General features: G+C 40.1%; 1 protein-coding gene across 1 annotated transcript in view; it reads left to right on the top strand.

Annotated features, from left to right (window-relative positions):
* The window catches only part of LOC143274584 (uncharacterized), a 23,952-nt gene extending 775 nt beyond the window's left edge, over positions 1-23,177 (top strand). Inside the window, exons 2-15 of the mRNA XM_076578442.1 lie at positions 1,338-1,495; positions 2,505-5,343; positions 6,414-6,469; positions 6,953-7,061; positions 7,812-7,890; positions 8,796-8,970; positions 10,073-10,135; positions 11,277-11,455; positions 12,404-12,447; positions 12,871-12,938; positions 13,602-13,694; positions 15,208-15,314; positions 19,660-19,768; positions 20,277-23,177. Of these exons, the coding sequence (XP_076434557.1) occupies positions 1,355-1,495; positions 2,505-5,343; positions 6,414-6,469; positions 6,953-7,061; positions 7,812-7,890; positions 8,796-8,970; positions 10,073-10,135; positions 11,277-11,455; positions 12,404-12,447; positions 12,871-12,938; positions 13,602-13,694; positions 15,208-15,314; positions 19,660-19,768; positions 20,277-20,348 (4,134 nt within the window). The 5' untranslated portion in view covers positions 1,338-1,354 and the 3' untranslated portion in view covers positions 20,349-23,177. The remainder of the gene's footprint in view (positions 1-1,337; positions 1,496-2,504; positions 5,344-6,413; positions 6,470-6,952; positions 7,062-7,811; positions 7,891-8,795; positions 8,971-10,072; positions 10,136-11,276; positions 11,456-12,403; positions 12,448-12,870; positions 12,939-13,601; positions 13,695-15,207; positions 15,315-19,659; positions 19,769-20,276) is intronic.
* Positions 23,178-23,470: the final 293 nt, after the last annotated feature.

The raw sequence follows: 23,470 nt of genomic DNA, 5'->3' as shown, positions 1-23,470 counted from the left end.
TGAGGTAAGGACTCCATATGATAGAGCCATACTCGAGGGTTGGTCTGATGAGGGATAGATATGCATTCCTCTTGCATTGGAGGGGCCAGAAACACAGGTTTCTCCTTAGGAAGCCAAGGGTGTTGTGTGCTTTCTTGCAGGTGTAGGCAATGTGCTCCATTTCAGGTCATCGGAGAGTTGAATACCTAGTGTTTGTGTTGCATACTGATAGAGAGTAGATGTGGTTGGTTGACTGCTGCATACTGAAGATGTTTTTACAATGATGTGTTGGTGTGTATTCTTGACTAGTAGACATTTTGACATGACAGAGTTATGTTGAAGTTTGCAGTTCCTGTTTTTTTCTTCTTTCTCTCTCTTTTTTCTGTTCGATGTGTGGGATTGTTGACTCGTATGCGATAGGTGTGATACTGATACTGATAGGCTCACACAACAGATGAAGGAAGGAGGAGAAGGGATTTTGACTTTTGTTTTTTAATTAAAGCAAGTAGTTTGCATAATATGTACACCTTGGATAACAGTGCATTCTCAATTTGCCTTATTGCATATGAGTATGACAGTATGATTACTTAGTATTTACTATTAATATCAATTAATATTTTGTTATATTATTTATAGCAACAAAACTATTCAGTGCTTGTATGTGTGTATATATGTGTGTGAGAGAGAGGGAGAGAGAGAGAATTTCTATTATTTCTTGCTTATTACATACTCAGCAACTTAAAGCTTGTGCAGCATGAGACCACAATGGTGGAGGGGAGTGTGAGGAATGTGTATGAGACAGTCATAGACTGGTACTATAAAGACTGATAGACAGAAAGTGGGCAAAGAAACAGATGTTTGTCATTTTGTGTGTGGGAAGGTGACAGACCGATCAAGACAGAAAGAAAGGTCAGAGTTGGCTGAGTGCCATAGTATAAATCATACAGTTTTCAAACAGATAAGCTGATAGTCCCAAAGAAATGCAATGATAACTGATTTGTTGCAGGCAGTGTTACTTTATCATTGTTCATTCACACTAGAAATAGTAGAGTGAAATAATCAAATGGAGGGAGAAAAGTTACAGATGTGAAATTAGGGAAACCAGGTACTGTGGTAGTGGTGCTCTGATACTTGGAAGTTGATAGTGAGTTCTGTTTTATTCTTACCGAATCTTAGGGAAGAGCGAGGACATATATGGAGGAAAAAAAACCCAATCTACATAAAATTTGTGATTCTTCTGTGTTTGTGGGCTGCTCATATAGTTTGCTTTTACATGTGGACTCGGTAAAAAAAAAATTCAGCATTATTTTTTAAAATTTGTGTCACTCAGTTTTGCACAGTACCTCTGAATGTTTCAGGTTGGTGAAGGTCATATATGATGTCGACTGTTGGTGATGAGAACTCAGTGCCTGGCATGTCTCTTAAGGGAGCAGCCAGTGCGGAGGGTGGCCCATCGACTGCACTCAAGCAGTCCAACAAGGCCAATATCATGTCCCCACCACTGAGTCCCAGAAAGGTGACTTTCAAGTTTCATTTATATTGTCAGCTGGCTAACTCTCCCACTTGTTGAATTGTGTTCTGTGATACTTTGAATTTGATAGCTAAGATACTTTCAAATTTAAATCACTATTCACACTGTATGAAACTGCTTTAAAAACATAAGGAAAGGTGTGATACTTGATAGTGATCACCTCGCATCCATCCAGCATCTGTTTGTGGCTGAGTAAAACAATTGAATGCTCAAGTCAAATGCTGCACCAAAGATGTTAAAAAGTAAGCTTCAGCCGATGTCCAATGTGAAAAAAATTGATTGTTACTGTAGTTTTAAAGATATTAAGGAAGAGGTGCAGAATTTTGTTAGATTGTTGAGATGCATAAATTGAACTTTATTTTAATGAGGCACAACAGCACCATGGTTTATTTTCTTTGATTCGGTCACTATTTTCGCATGACATTTGAAAATCTTATTTTTCAACATAGTTTAATCAAACATTTGAAGTGAGTGACCACCACTGAAAACCAGCACTGAAGAATGACACAACTGGAACTTCATAAGAAACAATGAACAGATGCTCTAGATGAATATAAATGAATAAATATATGTGTGTGTGTGTGTGTATACACACACACACACACACACACACACACACACACATATATATATATATATATATATATATATATATATATATATATATATATATATATATATTCACATACATGTGCAGAACTGAAGCTGTAAACTAAGAAAGCCATTAACATTGTGTGTAAATGAGTTATTTGTTTGCACCATGGCTTGAGGGTTTGTTGTTGAAGTCAAAGCCAGGTTTTGGTAAAAAATATGTGCTGTTGTAGTTTTGAGATCACACACAAAAAAACAGCTTTTTTGCCATGGCAGTTTGATAATTTCTTTTGTATAGCTAGAATGTTTGAAATTTGCCTTTTTATTTGTTTCTCTTCTTTCTTTTTTAAGAATCATCTTCTTAAGGATAGATGCTCAAGCAGAAACTTGTAAATCTGTGCAGAAACTTGACAGAGGGGATGGTCTGGCTTCTACTGATGGCACACTGATAAAAGAGAATTTGGATCAGACTCTAGCTGTGGACTCTTCTGCCATTGATGATGATGACATCATCTCATTTAAGCCTCCACAGACCATGAAAGCTGACAATGAACTTGAAGCTGACCCATTCAAACCAGAAACACAACTGGCTAACTCTCCTGTCTTTAACAGCAGGCAGACTGTGACAGAACCAATGCCTTCTGCAAGCTCAACTCTGGAGTCTGGGGTATGTCTAAATGTACAGGACAGTCATGTTAAAGATAGTGGCCCCTCCTGCTCAGATAGTTACAAGGGCGAAACCCTGAACAATGTGAATGAATCTGGAATTTGTGCCTTGGACCCACTGGCAGCAAGCAATCCTTTGCAGCCTCAGTCTCAGATGATTAACTCACCAGTGAAGACTTCAGAAGGGATCACAATCAGTCATGGAAAAGGTGATATCTCCAAGAATGTGGATGACCTTACAAAGCCATCAGAAGACAAAGGAGAGTCTGTGCTGTCAAATGACAAACTTGACTCCAACTTTCAGGAGACAAAAACCTGTGGGAACACCCATGTTGAGTCTGACTCTAACCCATTGAAAGCATCCAGTCAGCTGCCCAAATCCCCAACCAAAGAGTCAGTTGATGTTGACCCTTTTAGACCCAGACAGGAGCTAGTCAGCTCTCCCACAGCAGACACTCTGGATCCCTTTAAGTCTGGCAAACAGCTTCCAAATTCACCTGGATACTATAAAATGGCTGCTGAACCCTCTCTCCATCCACAACCACCCACCAGCTGCATTCAGCAGGGTGAAGCAGACCATTTGGTTGCTGAAAGCAAGGAAAGCTCCACTGGTGAAACCAGCATACAAGCTTCAACTCAGCAGTCTGCTGGCTTGACTGATAAAACCACAGAAGTCCTGGATCTTCTTAAACCACAGCAGCAGCTTGATAACTCCCATAAGAAGCCATTCTCTGAGACAGATATTGACCTGGATCCCTTTAAACCCAAGACACAGTTGACCAACTCTCCAGCTGGAGCGGGGAGTAAGGAGGATGTGGATCCATTCTGTCCCAAAATACAGCTACCCAATTCACCCAGCAGAGCAGTTAGTTCTGATCCTCAGAACAGTTCATCTGTGCAGAGTGCCAGCGTTGTGCCTATTTCACAGCCTGGTGGTGATCCTGTTCACCTGGAACCAAATGCCTCAGAACAGATTGGTAGTTCTGAGGAAAACCAGGATGCATCAGAAGGGAAGCAATCATTATCAGAGAAGAAAGAGGATATCACTTCTGGAATGGATGCATTTAAACCAAGAATACAGCTGGTCAATTCCCCTTCAAAAACTGAAGAGATTGGTGAAGAGACTGATCCTTTCAAACCTAAAGCACAGCTAGCTGATTTTGCAAAAACTGAAGAGATTGATCCTTTCAAACCAAAAGCACAGCTAGCCAATTCTCCTGCAAAAACCGAAGATGTTGGTGGAGAGATTGATCCTTTCAAATCCAAAGCACAGCTGGCAAATTCTTCTGCAAAATCCAAAGAGATGGATCCTTTCAAACCCAAAGCACAGCTGGTAAATTCTCCAACAAAAACTGAAGAGACTGATCCTTTCAAACCCAAAGCACAGCTGGTAAATTCTCCAGCAAAAACTGAAGAGACTGATCCTTTCAAACCAAAAGCACAGCTGGCCAATTCTCCTGGAAAAACCGAAGAGGTTGGTGGAGAGACAGATCCTTTCAAACCCAAAGCACAGCTGGCCAATTCTCCTACAAAAACCGAAGAGATTGGTAGAAAGATTGATCCTTTCAAACCAAAAGCACAGTTGGCCAATTCTCCTGGAAAAACTGAAGAGATTGGTGGAGAGATTGATCCTTTCAAACCCAAAGCACAGCTGGCCAATTCTCCTGCAAAATCTGGAGAGACTGTTGGAGAGACAGATCCTTTCAAACCCAAAGCACAGCTGGCCAATTCTCCTGCAAAAAATGAGACCATTGAAACAAAAACTGACTCTTTTGTGCATAATGCAAAGAGTGTAAATTCAGAAACAGGGGATACTAATACAGATGCTGACCCTATCAAGCCCCAGACCCAGGGTATTCATGTAGAAATGGATCCTCTCAAATCAAAATCACAGCCTGAGAAATCTGTGCCCTGTGTTGATGAAGGTGATGACCCTTTCAAACCAACAGTGCAGCTGGTAGATTCTCCTGCAAAGAAAGAAAATGTTTGCACAGATGCTGATCCCTTCAGACCCAAAACACAACTGGCAAACTCCCCAACAAAAGCAGATGACATTTTTGCAGAAGTCAACCCTTTTCAACCAAAAGCACAGTTGGCAAATTCACCAATGAAAATGGATGAATCCGAACTTGATCCTTTCAAACCCAAAACATATCTTGCCAATTCTCCTGCAAAACCAGAGGGGATTGAGGCAGAAATGGACCCTTTCAAACCCAAAACACAACTGGGAAATTCTCCTGCAAAAGATGTTTGTGTTGAAGCTGACCCTTTCAAGCCTAAAACACAACTGGCAAACTCCCCTGAAAAACTTCACAACACTGCAGAACCTGACCCGTTCAAAGCCAAGACACAACTGGCAAATTCTCCTGACAAAAAGATTGCAGAGAAGGAGAAAACAGGAACATTGCAGGACAGCAGTCAATCTGGGGAGAAAGTGAAGAGCAGTGCAGTGGTGCTGGATGGTCTGGATGCCTTGGAAAGCATGATGCCTGGGGCGGTTGCCAGCAACCCAGTCCTGCTGGCCAGTGGACAGGACCTGGGCTTTGATGAAAACATGTTCATTTCTGGCACACAGGGTGAGTAAGGCCTATGTATGTCTACGTAGTTCAGTGTGTGACTAGTGTTTTTATCAGGGCTTCAACAACAGATTTCTGTTTCTACCCCCATGTTCCTAGTTTCAAAGGGTAAGCCTATCTCACTGCACACCCAGGTTTGTGCAATTGCAGAACTGGTTTTATAAACTGATAGAAATTATATAACTTTTTTCTTGCCAGTTGGTGTCTGTTACAGTGGTATATTGCTAGTAAAACACACTGATTGAATTTCATTCATCTTTCAGCATATCAGTATGAATTATATTGTTCAGATGGCTCAAATGTAGTGAAAATTTAGCTATTTGATAATCACTGTTGGTCTCCATGGGTTTAATAGCAAATTATATAATTTGTTTTCAAGCTAATCAAGTAAGTGTTACTGTCTCAGTGCCTGCTATGAATAACACTGTTCAGTTCTTCAGTTAACTTAATCAGAAGATTTATTCTTATTTATTTATTTCAGTAATATTTGTTCCACTTATGATATATACTTGCTTTTTTGTCATAAAACTTGACACATTTCACTTTCCTTTTCTAAGTGACTTGACTTGCTCAGTAACATAATTGATAATGCTCCACTTGCTCAGTCATATGATAGAGGATATTGTGGACTGGTCTTCTATGTTCATGGGCTGGAACTCACATGTGAGAATGAGAGGGCTTTTATGTGCATGACTGTTTTTACCCTGCTATCCAGGCAGCCATTCCCCTGTTTGGGGATGGGGGGTGGGGTGGTGGGGTATATTCTTGTTTACAAAACCACCAAACGCTGATAGTATGGATGAAGGGATCTTTAATGTGCGCATTTGATGTGCATGATTATAAACTTGAAAGGGGTTCAGACATTACCAGTTCTGTACATCACATATAACGTCAATCTTGAAGGTCAGAAGAATCTCCACCCTGCTGTGACAAGGATTCAAACCAAGGCTCTTGACATTGAAAGTCCAACGCTTTGACCACTCATTTATTGTGCATGTCTTGTGGACTTGTGAGATGAACTGTGTGTATGTGCGTGTGTTGTATTGTGTTGTGTGTGTATTTGTGTGCAGCTTTCAGTGACCCAGCAGCCTTGGACCTGCTAGAGCAGTTTGGAGGTACTGGAGAGGTGAGAACTGCATGTCTGCTGCCCTTCCTCTGCATGACATGGTTTTTCCATCATCCTTTATTTTATTTCTGAACTTCGTTGAGTGCCAGTTTTACCTCCTCTGATTCTTTCCCTCATCTTCACCTTATATTAGTTCAGAAATGATGCAGAATGTAGTGTCGCATTAAAAAAAACACCTCTGGCATGATGGTATTCTTCAGACACGAGTCTGAAATCAGATTTGAGAATATGAAGAACGTGAAAACTACTTTATGTTTTACTCTTATGGAAATGTGATAGTGAAGTAGTGAATTCAGACTGAAAAGGGTTACTCCAGTCTCTCCCCTGAAACAGTTTGACTGTTACCTGAATGACTATCTCACACTCTGTTGGTGACTGTTACCTGAATGACTATCTCACACTCTGTTGGTCTCTTTGTTTGTCTCTTTGCTCTTCCTCTTACTTTCTTTTCAACCTTTTAAAAAATGTTTCCATTGGTTTCAGACAAAAGAAACAGACCTGCGGAAGTGTTCATTATATGTGAAATTTGATCCTTTGGTCAAACCCACCTTGCCAAAGACACCGGAAAAAATGCCAGCCCCCATGCATGCAGGTAATATTCTTGGAAATGTAATATAAAAAGTTTGAAGTAGTTTGGGTGTTCCCAGCATTAGTTTAGTTAGAACTGCATTGTTTGCTGGCTGTTTAGTAATAGTATACATTAATGTGATTCATATGGTCCATTTAGTTTTGAGACAATGTGAGATAATGTACATCAATGTGTGTCTCGGCATCAACAAGGTCTTATAGATCCACCTATTGGGGTTGGTAGAGAGGGAGTTTGAGCTTTCTCGCTGTTTGGTTAATATTCTAGAACCTGATGGGTGTAAGTTGTGACCAGTCTTTGACAACTTTGTGGAGTAATATTCAACATAGGCTTTATTCATTCTTAAGTCTTTGCATCAGTTAGAATATTTACATGATATCGTTCTGTAATCTGGTTTGGTTCAGGACATCTTGGGTCATTGACTGGTTCACAACAAAATTAATATGTCATTTTCAAAATGAATGGGCCAGGACGACCCCCTCCCCCTTTTTTTTCCCACCCCTGGTGTCCTCATCATGTCATCTCTCACCCCAAAATTTTTAACTGAATTTGTTTTTTGTGGATCACACTTGTTGGTATTTTGATTCCATAGCATTACCAATTTTACAAAAAATGAATTAGTGAATGACTGGCTGCCACATCGATTGGTCCTTTCAAAATTTTATGCGTCAGTGACCGATGACCAACATGAAACCTAAACCCTGCCAAGTGTGATACAAAGATTAAGTGAGTCAGACACAAAATATTTGTCCACAGCACCACGACGTGCTGGAGCCAGGCAGCATGATCTGCTCAACTTTTCACAGCTGAATACCTCACAAGTGAACACATCTGTGTAAGTAACAATAAGCATCATTTTGACTAATGTTAATTCTCAGAGCCTTACTCTTTCTAATCATGTAATGCATAGGCTGAAAAGTTGACATAGAAATGTATGGTATAGACCAGTCTGATGAATGTACTTTGATTTTAGGTCGCCATGTTTTATTTGCTCATTGGACATAGCTTTGCTTGTTAGGTTTTTGAGAGCTAATCAAACAGGTCAGTGTTACTTTCCAACCAGTGCATCTGAAGTTGAAGACATAATTATGGTAATTAATCTATCAATAATCTGCTTCAGCTGAGTTGTTGTGCTGGCATTTGATAATGTAATTCATTCTGATTGTTCACATGTTCAAAAAGTGTCACATAGAGAGTGAGAGAGAGAGTGTGTGTGTGTGAGTGAGTGAGTGAGTTTCCTTATTCATTTGAGGTACAGAGTGAGATGGATAAATTCCTGATTGAGTTGATCAGTTTTTGAACAGAATGGAGAAGGGTAAACAAATGTATCATTGATTTTGTAAAGAAAATGGAGTCGCTGTGTATGTATCAAGGGCACTTTCAGACTAACATAGTAGATTCAGGGTTAACACATCAGTTTTGTATTGATGACATAGTGCTTGGAATAATTAATATGTATGGTACCTGGTAGTTTGTTGCATAGCACATTTGTTATCAATGCTCTTACCCTAAATATACCAACTCCTGTGAATATGATATTGCTTTCAGTGCTCCCACCTTTCCCCCCCAATATACAAAGTGTATGAGTACTGTCAGTTGTGGGTGGGTTACAATGTTCCGACTGGTTAATTTTGTGCTGTGAGCGCGAGTACCCTTTCTTGCATCAGCTTAAAGCACACTTGTTCACCGACCAAACAGTTAAGAGAGTCCCACCAAAATGACCAATGGTGTTATGAACAGAGGGGAGGAGAGCATCTGTCTGCTGGGCACCCCACCCAAAATCAATCGACGACGCTCAGTGCTGAGTCAGCGCCGCATGAACACATCCTCGGTTTCACAGACCATCACAGAGGAGGAGTCTGCCAAGCCTGTAGACTTGCTGTTCTCCCTGGATGGGGACACCTCTGAAGACAGGGTTAGTTGAAGGGGGATTTCCTGGAGGGTGTGGGGGTGGAAGACAGGGTCAGTCTTTAAAGCCCTTTCAGGCCCATGCAAAATGGCCATCGTGAGTGTGTCTGCGCTGGTAAACTGGCACCTTTTTGTTCAACAGTGTTCACCCTTGTCACATGATGTGCCTGCAATATATTTTCTTATCAAAAAGTCAGTGAAGCTGGAGTGATGTGTAGGTAAGATATTCAGGTGGATTGCTTTAGCAGTGGAACTTATTGCATTTTTGTGAATTTTGTGACCAAATATTTGCTCTTTGGGCACTGAAAGGATACGACTCATAAAGTCAGACAGCATTGTGCCAGCACTGAATTGAGTGCTGAATTGAAATGTTGTAAAATCAGAAATTCTGGAGACAAAAATTCTGAAATGTGCGAAGTCACTGGTGATGATGCTGAGATTGCATTGATTCTCTTAGAGCTGAAGACTGTCTTGTTTGATGTTGAACAACATTTTGATGGATAAAACTGGAGCAGTGAACTGAAGACAAGATCAGTTGTAAGTTTTAGACTTGTGACACTGGTGGCTCATTGCTTGGAAAACATTGGGCTCTTCATTGGGGAGAAATATTAGGCTAAGCCTTTTATCAGAAGATGGTGAAAGAGAGAGAGGTGCCCGGGGGAGGGGGGGGGGAGTATTTAGAGAGTAAAATTTTCTTACATTATTGGATATCTCTATTAATACTGCAAAGTCATATTCAAGTCAAAATGATTTTGAAGCCTACAATGCTTGAGACATATGTCTGTGTTACACATTGCTTGCAATAACAAATGTGTGATATCTTTTTTTTTTTCTATAGATGGCAAGAATGATTCTTCAGATCATACTTTTAATCTGAAATCAGAGTGAGGGAAGATTTAGAAAATGGGAAATTTACATTTTTGTGCCTGATTGAAGTGGTAATGCTGTGATTTCAGACTGAATCAGAAACCTGAGTCTTGTGAAGTTTTTTACTTAATTTATTTTATTTTTTAAGTGTACGCTGGTTTCTTGTGCATATAACTGTTCATGCATTGTTGTGAAGTTTGAGATTACTTGATTTTTTTGTTTGTTTTGTTTATCTGAAACAGTTTTTAAATGATCCATCAAAGAAATCAGAGACAACTTCATCCGCCCTCGTTGAAGTGGAAGAGGTAAGCTGGTCATGTTTCGTCTGAAATAAATAATTGTACTTCTGTCCTGTTTGTGTGTATAATGTGAGCTGGCACTTGGTTGTATACATATACATGCATGTTTGTGTCCTTGTGTGTGCATTCAAAATCATTGAATAATGAATGAGTGAAGAGATCATTAAAAACTGGACTATATCCTGTTTTTTTCTTCTTAGTGATTTATAGTGTTATATGCTATATATGGACATGTGAGAATAGAGTTGTGTGGGAACATTCAAATTTCCTTAAAATATCCATGACTTTTTGTATGTTTGCATACAGTGTGTCTAATTGAATGTCATGTGTGTAAATGTTTTCAGTCAAATACAAGAAAAAGCTGTATCAACAATGGAATATTGATTCATAATGAATGCTTTACACAATATAAGCTCATATGATACACAATACACTCAATTTGCAGTGACCTAGATGGTATAACTGTCACTTTACACACTATTTGCAGTGACCTAGGTGGTATACATGCCTATTAAAAGTGAAAGGAAAGAGAAGAAAAGAATAGAACTAAAAGAAAGTATTGCGGAGTAAACAAATTATATATGAAATAACAAAAATGTGATGTGTACTCACCAGTAAGATACTTGATTTCATAATTACATGTAGTCAAGACATGCACTGATATACAGTTATCAAGGTGTATGTTTATGTGTGCGCACACATGTGAGTATGTGTGTGTGTGGCTGCAGGGGGGAATATGTACGTGATTGTGTGTGTGAAAGTGGCAGAATGGTTAAGATGCTCAGCTGCCAATGCAGAAGGTCTGTGAGGGTACTGGTTTGAATCCTGCTCTCGTCCTTTCTCCAAAGTTTGACTGGAAAGTGAATCTCAGGGTCTAGTCTATCGGATGAGATGATAGCCCGAGGTCACTTGGCACACTGAAAAAGAACCCATGGCAACGAGAGTGTTGTCCTCTGGCAAAATTATGTAAAACGAAATCCACTCTGATAGGTACACAAATATATATGTACGCACTCAAGGCCTGACAAGCGCATTGGCCTATGCTGCTGTCAGGCATCTGCCTAGCAGATGTGGTGTAGCATATATGGATTTGTTGGAATGCAGTGACACCTTGAGAAACTGAAACTGAAACTCTGTGTGACTGCAGGGCGCCAGGTACACAGAGTCCCAGTGGCAGGAGCTTCAGCAGCAACTGGCCATGCAGTATGAGGGCCAGATGCTCGCCAGGGAGCGCAAGCTGACTGCCCAGCTGGACAAGCAGCAGCAGCAGCTGGACACAGTCACTGCTGAGAAGCTGAAGCTGAGTGAAAAGATCGGCGCCATGGCGTGAGTAGCTGACCACCTGGTTTCTACATCTTCAGTTTTCTGTGACTCGGCCTCCCCGTCTCTGACCCACGGTCTGCTTGTGTTTCTATAACCCTGCTTGCATGACTGTTCCAGTATGGGGATGAACATGAACTATTCTGATTTCTCTTTCCGTCTATCTTTTCTTTCTTTGCATGTGTGCACCTCACTCTGTCTCATTTGCTGTGCCTGTCTCTTTAAGTGCTGATCTGTTCCGTTTTTTTCTTCAGTGTTTTGTATTTTGCAAGGAAAGATGTACAGGGCTTCATTTTTCTGCCAGCAGATTTTGTGAGTGGAGAAATCTAGACTTATTATCAGCATTCTTGGAGAGATGCTCTCAAGCATCATTGTGCGCACATGAACTGGTTCTTAAGCCGTATCCTCTTCCACAAACATAAACACAAACACATGCACATCTCTGTACACATATCCTCACACACACATCTTCCCATTCACATTCTCACATACATGCATGTGAATGGGGTATCAATGCCTGGTACTTGTACATAAATGCTTTCATACACTGCCAGTGGTCCTATGGCAGTAACTTATACATACTTCATGGGTTCTAAATCAGTCATTGGAAGCATTTCATTTCCAACCAAGCTGATGAAATAGTTCTGTGTGAAATGGATGTAGATGGGTATGGTGGTCTCCTGGTTTTAGAATGCAAATGAAGAGAAAGTTGAACTGAGAAAAAAACAAAGAAACAAATCAGTCATTCCAGCCTTACCAGTCATATCAAATGGAGCATTAATACTGGGGTGTCCATCTAACGAACCGGAAGAGGAAATGGAGCATTAAACCTACACAAGCCATACAAAAACACACATATGTGCCATAAACATCCAGAGTGTGTTTTTAATTTTCTTGTTTTTTTGTTTATTTTGTACAACTTAAGTGTTTCAAATGCTTGTGTATGTGTTTCAGATCCTGCGTGGAGGAATATGAGAAAACACTGAACATGTTGATAAGTAAGTATTGTATTGTCATATATATGTGTGTTGACTGATATGTATTGCATCATCACAAAGGGCTGTTTGAATGAAATTATTACATTGTCACAAACATGTGTTTAAAACAAAATTATGTAATCACAAAGGGGACCTGTCCTTCATTTTCCCTGAATCTTCGGTACTTCTTAGTTCTTGACACAAGTTTTCAACAACACACTTGATGGATGAAATTGAAGATGACAGTGACTGTTATTTATTGAAAAGCTATGTGCTCAAATGTCGACAGGAATAAAGAAATTTTTTTTTTTCATATTAAAAATACATTTAGGTATTCATGGTCTTGGAAAAGACATGCATGTAGATGTGCATCTGTTCATGCAGGTGCATATAAACATGAACATTGAAAAGCTTTATTGCACTTTGATAATTGTGTTGTTTCAGTGACAAAAGAGAAGTCCTCAGTTGAATCCAAGTCTCAGGTGGAGGAGCTGAAAAAAGAGAGAGATCAGGTAAATATTGGTCTTCATTTGCTTTTGGACCAAAGTTAATCTGAGAGAAGAATGATAGTCAAAGACTTTGTTTGAAGACAGGCAGATAAAGGATAATGAAGATGCAGTGTTGAGAATTCTGTCAGAATGTTCTGCCATCAAGTAGCAGAGTCCAGCAGAGAAGCAATCATTCAAAACCAAGATAGTGAATAGGGGAGTACTGGAAATAATGTTTTCTGTGCTCTTCTGTGCAGTTTTTGCCACTGTACAGCATTAAAGAAAATAAAAACATTTAGTGTGTAGATATGCCCAAACAATTACATTTGTGCCTGTCTATCATGTCTATCATGATCTCTGGAATTCATTTCAGATGGAGATGTCTGCACATGTCTGTGTCCATACACACATAGCACACACACGTGTGTGTGTGTGTGCATCCGAGCCCATGTGTTTCAACTTGGTTAAGAGTTATGAAGATGGTGATAATATAATTTGAACTTCACTCCTCCCCTATATCACTCTTTCTCACTATTAGGTGTACATATCCATAAACTAAATGGTCTAGTCTTTGGTGATCCTGGTAGATACTGAGTGTATAAAACTGTTATGCAAACTTGTGATTATTGTGTTTTCATCCCTGTGGTTTCTCAGCAGTGACTGAATTGTGTGCTTCTTCGTTCTCAGGCCCTGGAAGATGTGCAGGCTTTGGAAAACTCCTTTTCTGAATTTCATCGGCGTTATGAGAAGTTGAAACAAACTCTGGATGGGTTTAGAAAAGTGAGTGAACCTGCAACATAATTCAATGTGCATCGCTAGATTTCTGATATTAGATGTGATATACACAGTTTTAAAGATTTTTTTCTCTCTCTATCTCTCTTTCTTTTTATTTCAATTTTATTAAAGCTGCCTATCTTCAGAGCAGTTTGCATGACCCTTATGTCCCTAGCCTGGAGTCTCTGATACACATCTACACTCAGGCTTGTTCTTTTGCAGTCTCAGAGACAACAGTTTTGTAATGCTATTGCTTTTGTTTCCACAGCCAAAAGAGAACCATATTTATTTGTTTGATGCATACAGAGAAAAAAACAAAGCAGTGTTAATAATATGCAATAAATCAATCAAGTTGTTGTGTATGTACTTTAAAAACAGTTCCGTATGCTGATTTACCTAGGTTTACATTTGTGGGAGTAATGAGTGTACAAAACAACAGAAACTACAAGATAAAACTGAATATAGTTTGAATGTAACTAAAATAACTATTACTTCTTATTTTGTTATTCAGTATGTGTGTGTCTCGTTTTTTGTTTTTGTAACTTGCGCAAAGAAGTAGTCCAAAGATACTTATGATAAAAAGATTATGTGCTTCTATAGCAGCATCCTAAATGTCGTTTCATTCATTGAAAATCCACATAGTTGTTGTACATGATGCTTTTGTAGTCTGAAATTAGTTAACCATTCGGTCAGATGAGTTCAACTCACCAACAGTCTGAGATGACATGCATGAAAATATTTGAACTATTGAAGGAATATTGAACTAATGGCAAACTAAATTCAAACCATTTCCTGTAGAACTAACGTCAAATTGGATTCATCATAGAAGTGGCCATATGGTTGTTGGATGCAAAATCTAAAGTCTTGCTGAGTGCAAGCAATAAAACATACACACAGTTGGACAATTCTCTGCCTGACAAATTATACTCTGGCTTCACCAACAGGCTGTCTGGAGTGGTAGGAACTGGCGCAGTGGCTATTTGTGGATGAAAAGCACTGGAATGGACTCTGGTTTAGAGATGCTGTTTACACATAGAGAATAGCAGTGTGCTGGCACCAAATTCAAACTAGACCAATACAATGGTATTTTCAGAAACTCACTGAACTGCTTGTCCTTATGGTGACTTTTTGTTCAGATGTAAGAGCAATAGAAAATATGTACCTGTGCAAAATGAAAATTGAAAGCTATGTTTGCAGTCTGTTGGCCTGCTAACTAATTTTCTGTGGTAAGGAATCCATGTGGAGCTGCCATTTTCCCTAAAAGAATATGAAAAGAAAATGCCCAAGGTGCACACATTTCTATGTAGGGCATTTAGCAGGATAATTGTGTCATAGATTAAAAAGCATCCAGGTGGTCATTTTTTTTTTAATAATGAAAAAAATTAATGTCCTAGCAGAAATACAGTGACCCTGTTATCTCTATTATGTTTGGTCAGTTCATACATAAATGATTGAGACTGAATAGTGCTACAGTGTTGCAGAATTGATGACATGCATTGTGTTTGTGTGCCTGTAACAGAATGAAACAACTCTGAAGGAAACAGTCAAGATGTGGCAGGAGAAAGTGAAGGCTTCAGAGGAGAACATGGCCAAAGTGAAAGCCAAAGCAGAGGAGAAGATTAAAGAGTGAGTATGAAAGTCAGGATGTTTCTGCTCAGAACTTGCTGTACAAAGTCAGTGACTGCCAGATATAGACTAATAGAGGGCATGATTAAAGAGCTAATAGGTTGGAGTGAGGTTGTTGTTTTTTTGTTTTTTTTGTTTTCCCTGTATGTTTTGAAAAAAGGTATCCATTCAAAACAGATTCACAGTTTCTGTCAGTGACATTCATCATTGGTGTGAGTGCCAGACAGTGAAAGTCAGTCAACAGGAATTGTACACTTTTTTAAATATATAAAGTAAAAACATTGTTAAAACAAATCTTTGAAAACAATGAGAACCAAAACTGAAGTAATGTGATCTGTTTTCTTGTCCATGGTAAGGTTTAATGTTGCATTTCCAAGTGACAGTTTTGAATCATGGGTGGATAGTGGGAATTTTTGTGTGTGGTTTGTGATGTGAAATAGTGGGTACTGCCATGTGAAAGGGGAGCTGGTAGTTGATATTGAGTATGAATCAGCAAGGGGGCTGATGAGGTACTGTCAGGTGAATGGGGTCTCATTGTTGATGTCAAAAGGGTACTCTTCCATGGATTTGGGGCCTGATAGTTGATGTTGAATTGGTAGTCATGTGGAATGGAGACTGATAGTTGATGTGCAACAGGTACTATGATGTGGAATGGGTGTTGATGAGCAGTGCACTGTCATGTGGAAAGATGGCTGATAGCTGATGTGCAATGGGGGCTGCCGTATGGAATGGCAGCTGATGGTTGATCAGAGATGCCAACTGCTCCAATTTGATAGGAGCAGCTCCTCCTCCTTTGTCTTCAGCATTCCCAGGCCATGTTCAGACGGTCAGTCCAGAGTAAATTACGATGTCTGCTATCCACTGGAGCTCAGTTGCCGTTCCCCACAACAGATCTGGAGCCTCAGCTCTTTGTGTAGAGGGCAGTCTTGCGGACATGGGCTGGAGTTTGAGGAGTGATGTCACACGGTCATTGGTCTGTGTTGGAAATTTTCAGTTTGTAGAGATGGGAGAGGAGCTGGCAGTGGCCTGTGCAGTCTGAGAATGATAACTTGCTGAGCTCGACCCAGTTGATGGATGCTATCCTCCTCTGGTCCCAGATGAAGCCGTTGTCGCCAACTGTTCCTGAAGTGGCTACGCAGAATGGTCTTTACCTCCCCAAAGCTAAGGGGATGGGCAGATTGGGTGAGCCTGCTTCCTGCTTTGGAGAGCTTGTCTTCCTCTTCATTTCTTGCAGTGCTGCAGTGAGAGGGGATCCACTTTAGGACTGATGTGGTTCTGGTACTGAGGGCTTGCATTTCTGACCGGATGTCTTGCAAGGTTTTGTCCCTTACTCTGGTCTGGAGGCTTTGTAGGTCAGCTCAGCAGTCAGTGAGGAAGTCAGTGTGGTCTGGCTGTCTCTCTGGTTGAGGAGTTGGGCTGCAGCTAGTAGTGCAGATGCTTCGGCTTTGAAGTTTGGAGCAACTCAGATTTGGACATTGCTCCGATGTCTGATTTTTTATCAAGATGCTCTGATATTCGATCTTCATTAAAAAATGAAAAAAACATCGCTGGGGGCCGATACGAAGTAGCATGGCTCGCCAGCCAAGATAACTAAGCGGAATACGTAGCAAAACAAAGGCCTGATGAGGATTGGATGATTTCAGACCTGCCTTGAACTATGATTTGTCCATAATTTGCTATGTTTCAAGCCCCCAGGCAATGGCATTGCTGCCTAGTTTAAACAGAAAGAAAACAAAGAGCTTGTTGACCACAAAACCAACCACACACGCAAGTGCACATACACGTACACACACACACACACATACACTGTCGTGCACACTGTGTGACATAGCAAAGGCCAAGAAACGCCGCACTTGTTCATCAATGAACATAAACTTTTCGTAGCATTTGACGTTGAGGTTTTTTTTTAATGTTGCTGAGTTTACATCAGTTGATAATGCAGCAATACACTTCATGGCTGCCATTAGTATATATTAATTAGATCAGGAATCTATGCTGAAGTACAAAAGATTCACCTGCTTTACATGCTTGTAGTAATATGTTTTGTTCAGATGCGTTTGGGGCCTTTGACTCTCATTTAGACATTGTACATTTCACTGTTGCTGTTGTTTTTGATCAGACACACACTGGCACGCAGGCATGCATGCACAAAAGCGCGTGTGTGCGCATGCAAACACACACACACCACCCAACCACATACATGTGCACACACACGCATGCACACACAGTTATATATATATATATATATATATATATATATATATATATATATATATATATATATATATATAGATATATATATATATATATATTTAGATCTGGGATCTAAAGATCATCTCCATTACATGCATGAAATACGTTTTGTTCAAATGCGCATGCAGTCTCTGCCTCTAATTCAGCTGTCGGTTTCACTTTCGCCGATGTCTTCATGAAGTTGAATTGAAAACAGATACACATGTGTGCACGCGCAGACACATAGAGACTCACTCTCTGTTTTACACACGCACGCACAGAGCTGTATTGAAAGCAATACATATGCATGCACATACATACATACATTCTTTCTTCCCACCATCCTGTCACCACACACACAGGGTTGAACTGAAAATACAGGCACTGACATACGCACTCGTGCGCACGCACACACACCGACATACACATACTTGCATTGAAAAAACCCCACACACATCCCCCTCTCTGTTTATGGATTAACATATATAACCAATGCAGTGATTCACCTTGCATACTGTTGAATACTTTTTAAGATGAAAATTTCTGTATTAGATTGCAAGAGAGCCTTCCAGATGTCTTTCAAACCATATTTTTGATTCGGTTTCAGGGAAGTATTCCCCCCCCCCCTCCCCCACCGCTCCTCTCCACACCCTTCCAGTGGTGCCCTACCCCTGTCCCTTGTCATTTAGGCATACTTTTGACTGCTGGTCTTTTTTAACTCGCTTAGTACTGCCAGTTTGCTCCCCTGATTTTTCCCAACAGACTGCCGATTTGTATGGGTTAGTAAAAACAATCAACAAAAAGCAACCACAAATGTTAGATGTTGTGAACTAAAACTATCCAGACTGATCAGTAACACATTGAGTTAGTTTGGGACAAAATGTACAGCTTCCTCAATTCTTATGCTGTCTTCCAGTGAGAACTGAGATGATGAAAATATCCATAATTTTTGTTTGAAATTTGCACACACTGATAAATTATAAATGAATCCTGGAAAGCATAGTGGATTTGAAACAGTTTGAATTCAGAATGCCATGAAGTCCCCTGATCAGGCTCCTTCGTCTGAAACCGTTATCAGCTTTGTGAATGGGAAGGAACTGGGTCAGATGCACTGTTGACACGCACTGTTCATGTGAACCAGTCACCTTGAAAACAACTCTCCTGCTCACAAGCACAGCATCAAACTCAGCATTTATTGGAGAGTGGAAAGGTCAGTTAAGATATTTTTAGCTTATAACATCATTATGCAAATTACTTGATTAGGTGCTACTCCAAATATTCAAAACGTTATAAAGCCCCGATCGGGCTCCTTCGTCTGAACATTTGTAAACAGTAGGGCCTCGATTGGGACCATTGTCTGGAGTGAGTTAAAAGTCTTCAGTTTATGAAGGCTTTGCTCTTACCTACATCAAGTAAATCTAATGCAGTCCCCAAGATCCGCCCTGCCTGTTTCTGTAAATTTCACAAGTTTAGAATCGCATCTCTGCTCACAGACAGACACAAAGACTGAAGAGTAAGAAAAAGCTATATCATGAATGAAACAGATAATATTATCAGTTCTGTGTTGGTGAGATTATCATGTGTAGGTGCTCCTCATTTTTGTCTTTGGAGGTTGGCATCTCTGGTTGATGTAGAATGGGCACTGCCATGTGGAATGGGGGCTGATGGTTGATGTGGAATGGGTACTGCCTTGTGGAATGGGGGCTGATGGTTGATGTGGAATGGGTACTGCCATGTGGAATGGGAGCTGATGGTTGATGTGGAATGGGTACTGCCATGTGGAATGGGAGCTGATGGTTGATGTGGAATGGGTACTGCCATGTGGAATGGGGGCTGATGGTTGATGTGGAATGGGTACTGCCATGTGGAATGGGAGCTGATGGTTGATGTGGAATGGGTACTGCCATGTGGAATGGGAGCTGATGGTTGATGTGGAATGGGTACTATCATATGCAATGGGGGCTGATAGTTGTGGAATGGATACTCAATGGAATGGGGGTTCATTGAAGTGGAATGGGTACTGTCATGTGTAATGGGGGCTGATAGTGTCATGTGGAAAGAGAGCTGATAGTTAAAGTGTGCCAGTTGAAGAGAAAGGGTTACTGCTGTTCAGAATGCTGAGCGCCAAGGAGAAGAAAGAGGCGGACATGGCCCGTGTGGAGGCGGAGCTGAAGAGAACCAAGCTGCAGGTGCAAAGTCTGGAGAGCACCCTGGAGCAGAAGGTTAGTGCTTTGTGGGCAGTGGTCATGCTACTCTGCACTGTGTCTGTCCACTGTGTGGGTTTTTTATATATATATATATATATATTTTTTATTTTTTTTATTTTTTTTATCAAGGTCAGGTATTCCAGGACCCAAGACAGGTCTATAGCTCATTTTATGAGGAAAGCAAGTTCAGAGAATGTGCCTTTTGACAGTCTGTATGATGTGAATTACTACTTCTAGTTTATCCTCTCACGAACCAGTTTAAAGCTGTATACTGAAAAGGCACTGAAAAAGACAGGAGCATTGTTTGTGTGATGTACCTGTCCCCTAACAGAGTGTATGTGCTGTGTGATGTACAGATCGTAACAGTGTGTGGTGTGTCATGTACCTGTCTTCAAATAATGATGTGTGATATACCTGTCTTCAAACAATATGTAGTTGTGTGTGATGTACCTGTCTTCAAGAAATATGAATGTGATGTACTTGTCCCCTAAACTTGGCTAAAGTGTGTGTGCAATGTGTGCAGAGGCAAGAGAACAAAGATCTGACAGAGCTATGCGACACACTCATCGCCCAGGTTGGGGGCAGTGGAAAATGAGCCATCACCAACACTACCACACCACCATGGCTGAATGAACTGTGACTCTTTCACCAGCAAACTCTTTTAGTTTTAATTTGTGTATTTGCTGTCAGCTATGCACTTGAGATTTCTCTTTCCAGCATTATGATTTTTTTTATCATCTGCCTGTCTCTCTCTTTTTAGATTCTACATTCACATGTACTCAGAGGTAACTACTGCAGCTTTACCACATTTCTTTTCACCTCAGTGCCATCTGTGAATAGCAAGGTACCTTTCCAATGTTATTTCTAGTTTGTATATAACTTTGTTTTTGAGCAGGAATACAGACTGGCCACACAGTCCAGTATGCATGAAATACAGCCTGGTACAGCAACATAATTTATGAAGAAATACTTCTAGAATTTAAAAAAACAAACAAACAAACAAAAAACCCCACTGAATTTGTATCTGATCAGGGTTTGCAGTGATGCCAAATTGATCCTGTTGTAACCTATCAGAAACATGCATACTGACACTACATCACTCTGTCTGGGTAGATGTGTGTGTGGGTGAGTAGATGTAGTTTGGCATGTGTGTGTGTGTGTGTATTTGTGTGTGTGGGTTCAAACTGTAAGGAATTGTTGAAACCAGATATGATATATTGCAGGATTCATGTCCATTTTCAAAAGAAACAAAGATATTTTGCTTGGTTGGGAGATGTTACAGTGATTTTTGTGTTTCAGTGTTTTGCTCACTCTTCATTTAATTTGTCTGTACTCATAATTGTTTTGTAAAGGGCACTGGCCACATGGGTGAATGAAGTTGACATCATATTGTCTGCAATATCTGTCTCAGTGCAAAACTACCCACCTGTGGTCTCTCTGGCAAGCTTGATTTGGAATAGGACATATTTCATTCAGTCATTATAATAAAACTAACTGGGGATTTAAGTTTCCAGTGAGCCCAAGATGCCAACAAATTATACACTTTACAGTGACAGAACACAAAAACAATACAGTGCATACATTTGCACACAAGTATATGCATGCAGACAAACATAGAAAACACACATTTAAAAACATACCTGCAATAAAAAGAAATGCATGCAGACAAATGCATGTGCATGCATGCACAGAGGAAGGAAGAATCATTTGTCTGAAGTGGACCATAAGAAACGTGGAAAAACATGAAGCTTGAAAGATTAATGACACTTCTGGCCTTCATGATGAGATGGGTTGCCGGTTATATTATTTCTCACTTATGCAATGTTTTGCATATATTATGTGACTCGGGGTGGGACTGATAGTGCTGTGCTCTAAGACAGGGTATGGAATGGTACTCTGTCACATCATCATGGCACATTCACATACATACCATGTGATGGTTTGTAATAGTTCATGCTCATTTCACACAGCTCCCTTCCTTCCCACCCTTTTGCTACACCCCAATTTTTTTTATCTGTCCTGTCATGTACATATTCAATGACACTGTTAGAGGTTCTGCCACAGTACACATGACCACTCCACAGTAATTGTTGGGCTCCTTTAGCTCAGCTGGTAGCCCAGTGGCAACCTGATCTTGAAAACTCTGTGAATGGCTGGTGAAATGTGTGACTTGAGTGTAGAGCCAACAAGCAGGCATAGAAGATATGTAAACAAGTTGCTTCCCCTGCCAACTCCCCCTGCCCCCCCCCCCCCCCCCAACAAAGTACAGATCTAATTCTACATTTATATGGCACTGTTCATGAGACTGCTTAAGAATCCAGATGATCAGTATTTTAGAATGCTATGTATACTGCAGGCTAGCGGCAAATTGTTAACAGAGCTGTAGTAATCTTATTTGTATTTTCTATGTCATATTCAGGCTCTGAGTGTGTGTGCAGTGCTGTATATTTGTTTGTCTTGTCTTCAGTGTTCGTCAATTCAAAAAGGTTTTTAATTTATTATATCTGAAACTGCATAGTATTGATTTTCTGTCTTTGGAAGTTGCACATAACATCACTCACTGTATAATTGTTGTGATTGTAACTTCAAACTGCACAAGAAAAGTGAAAGGATCTGAACTCTGAGACAACACAATACATGCTGCTTGGCACTGCCAGAGGAACATGAAGGTTTTTCCTTTATGTCTAGGGTCTGTTCATTTGTAAAAGACTTCAGATATGAGAAACTAAAAGTGGATGCAGAACTTCTAATGCAGACTTATTGAGTGAGAGTTTCAAGGAAATGCAGAACCTTTCAGTGTGCCCTGGTTTACCAAGATATTATAAATATATGCTGCTTGGCACTGCCAGAGGAACATAAAGGTTTCTCCTTTATGTCTAGGGTCTGTTCATTTGTGAAAGACTTCAGATACGAGAATCTAAAAGAGGATCTTCTAATGCAGACTTATTGAGTCAGAGTTGCAGAACTTCTAATGCAGACTTATTGAGTGAGAGTTTCAAGGAAATGCAGAACCTTTCAGTGTGCCCTGGTTTACCAAGATATAAATTAAGTGGAAAATGATTCTTAAAGATGTAATTTTTGACATGGTTTGCCAGGCATATATATTCTGTCTTGTCAATGCCTGATGTTTTGTGTCCCTCACTTTACACATGCGAGTATTGATCATTTCACCAAGTTTAGCAAGCTTAAGAAGTGAATGGGTTTCTGTCATTTCTTTAAGGAGTGTCGCAGTTCTTCACGTGTCCGGGATGATACTGGGATTCAGTTTGCATTTGTTGATGACTGTTTGTTGATATTCATGTTTTGAGTTTGTATCTTTCTTTTCTGCCTGTCTTTGTCCTCTTAATCTCTTTCCAGCTTTTACTACTGTTATGTTGAAAAGAAAGAAAAAAGTATCATGAATCCATTTGTAATTAAAAAAAACAAATCCAACAAAAGATGAAATCTTGGTGTTTCCTTTCCATTCTGTTGTCATGGTAAAATGTAGCATGAGTGAGAGTGTGTTCAAATCATTCTTGTTGAAGGTTTTGTCAGTGTAGCCAAGTGCTCAGGTGACTTCAGATACTGCTTCACACGCAAACTGTATAGCAGATGCCTTTTTCGCAACTAGCCTGCCAGTCTTCAACGGCTCACACAGAATGTGGCACCATTCGAACTGTAATTGCAAAGCCCCTTTTAAACAACTGCTCCTAGACATCTATTAAATTAAGTCTCTGT

The sequence above is a fragment of the Babylonia areolata genome, chromosome 2 (genome assembly GCF_041734735.1).
Source record: "Babylonia areolata isolate BAREFJ2019XMU chromosome 2, ASM4173473v1, whole genome shotgun sequence".
In the NCBI taxonomy this organism is placed as follows: Eukaryota; Metazoa; Mollusca; class Gastropoda; order Neogastropoda; family Buccinidae; genus Babylonia; species Babylonia areolata.
Note: the sequence above shows the minus strand (reverse complement) of the source record. Positions and strands in the feature narration are given on the sequence as shown.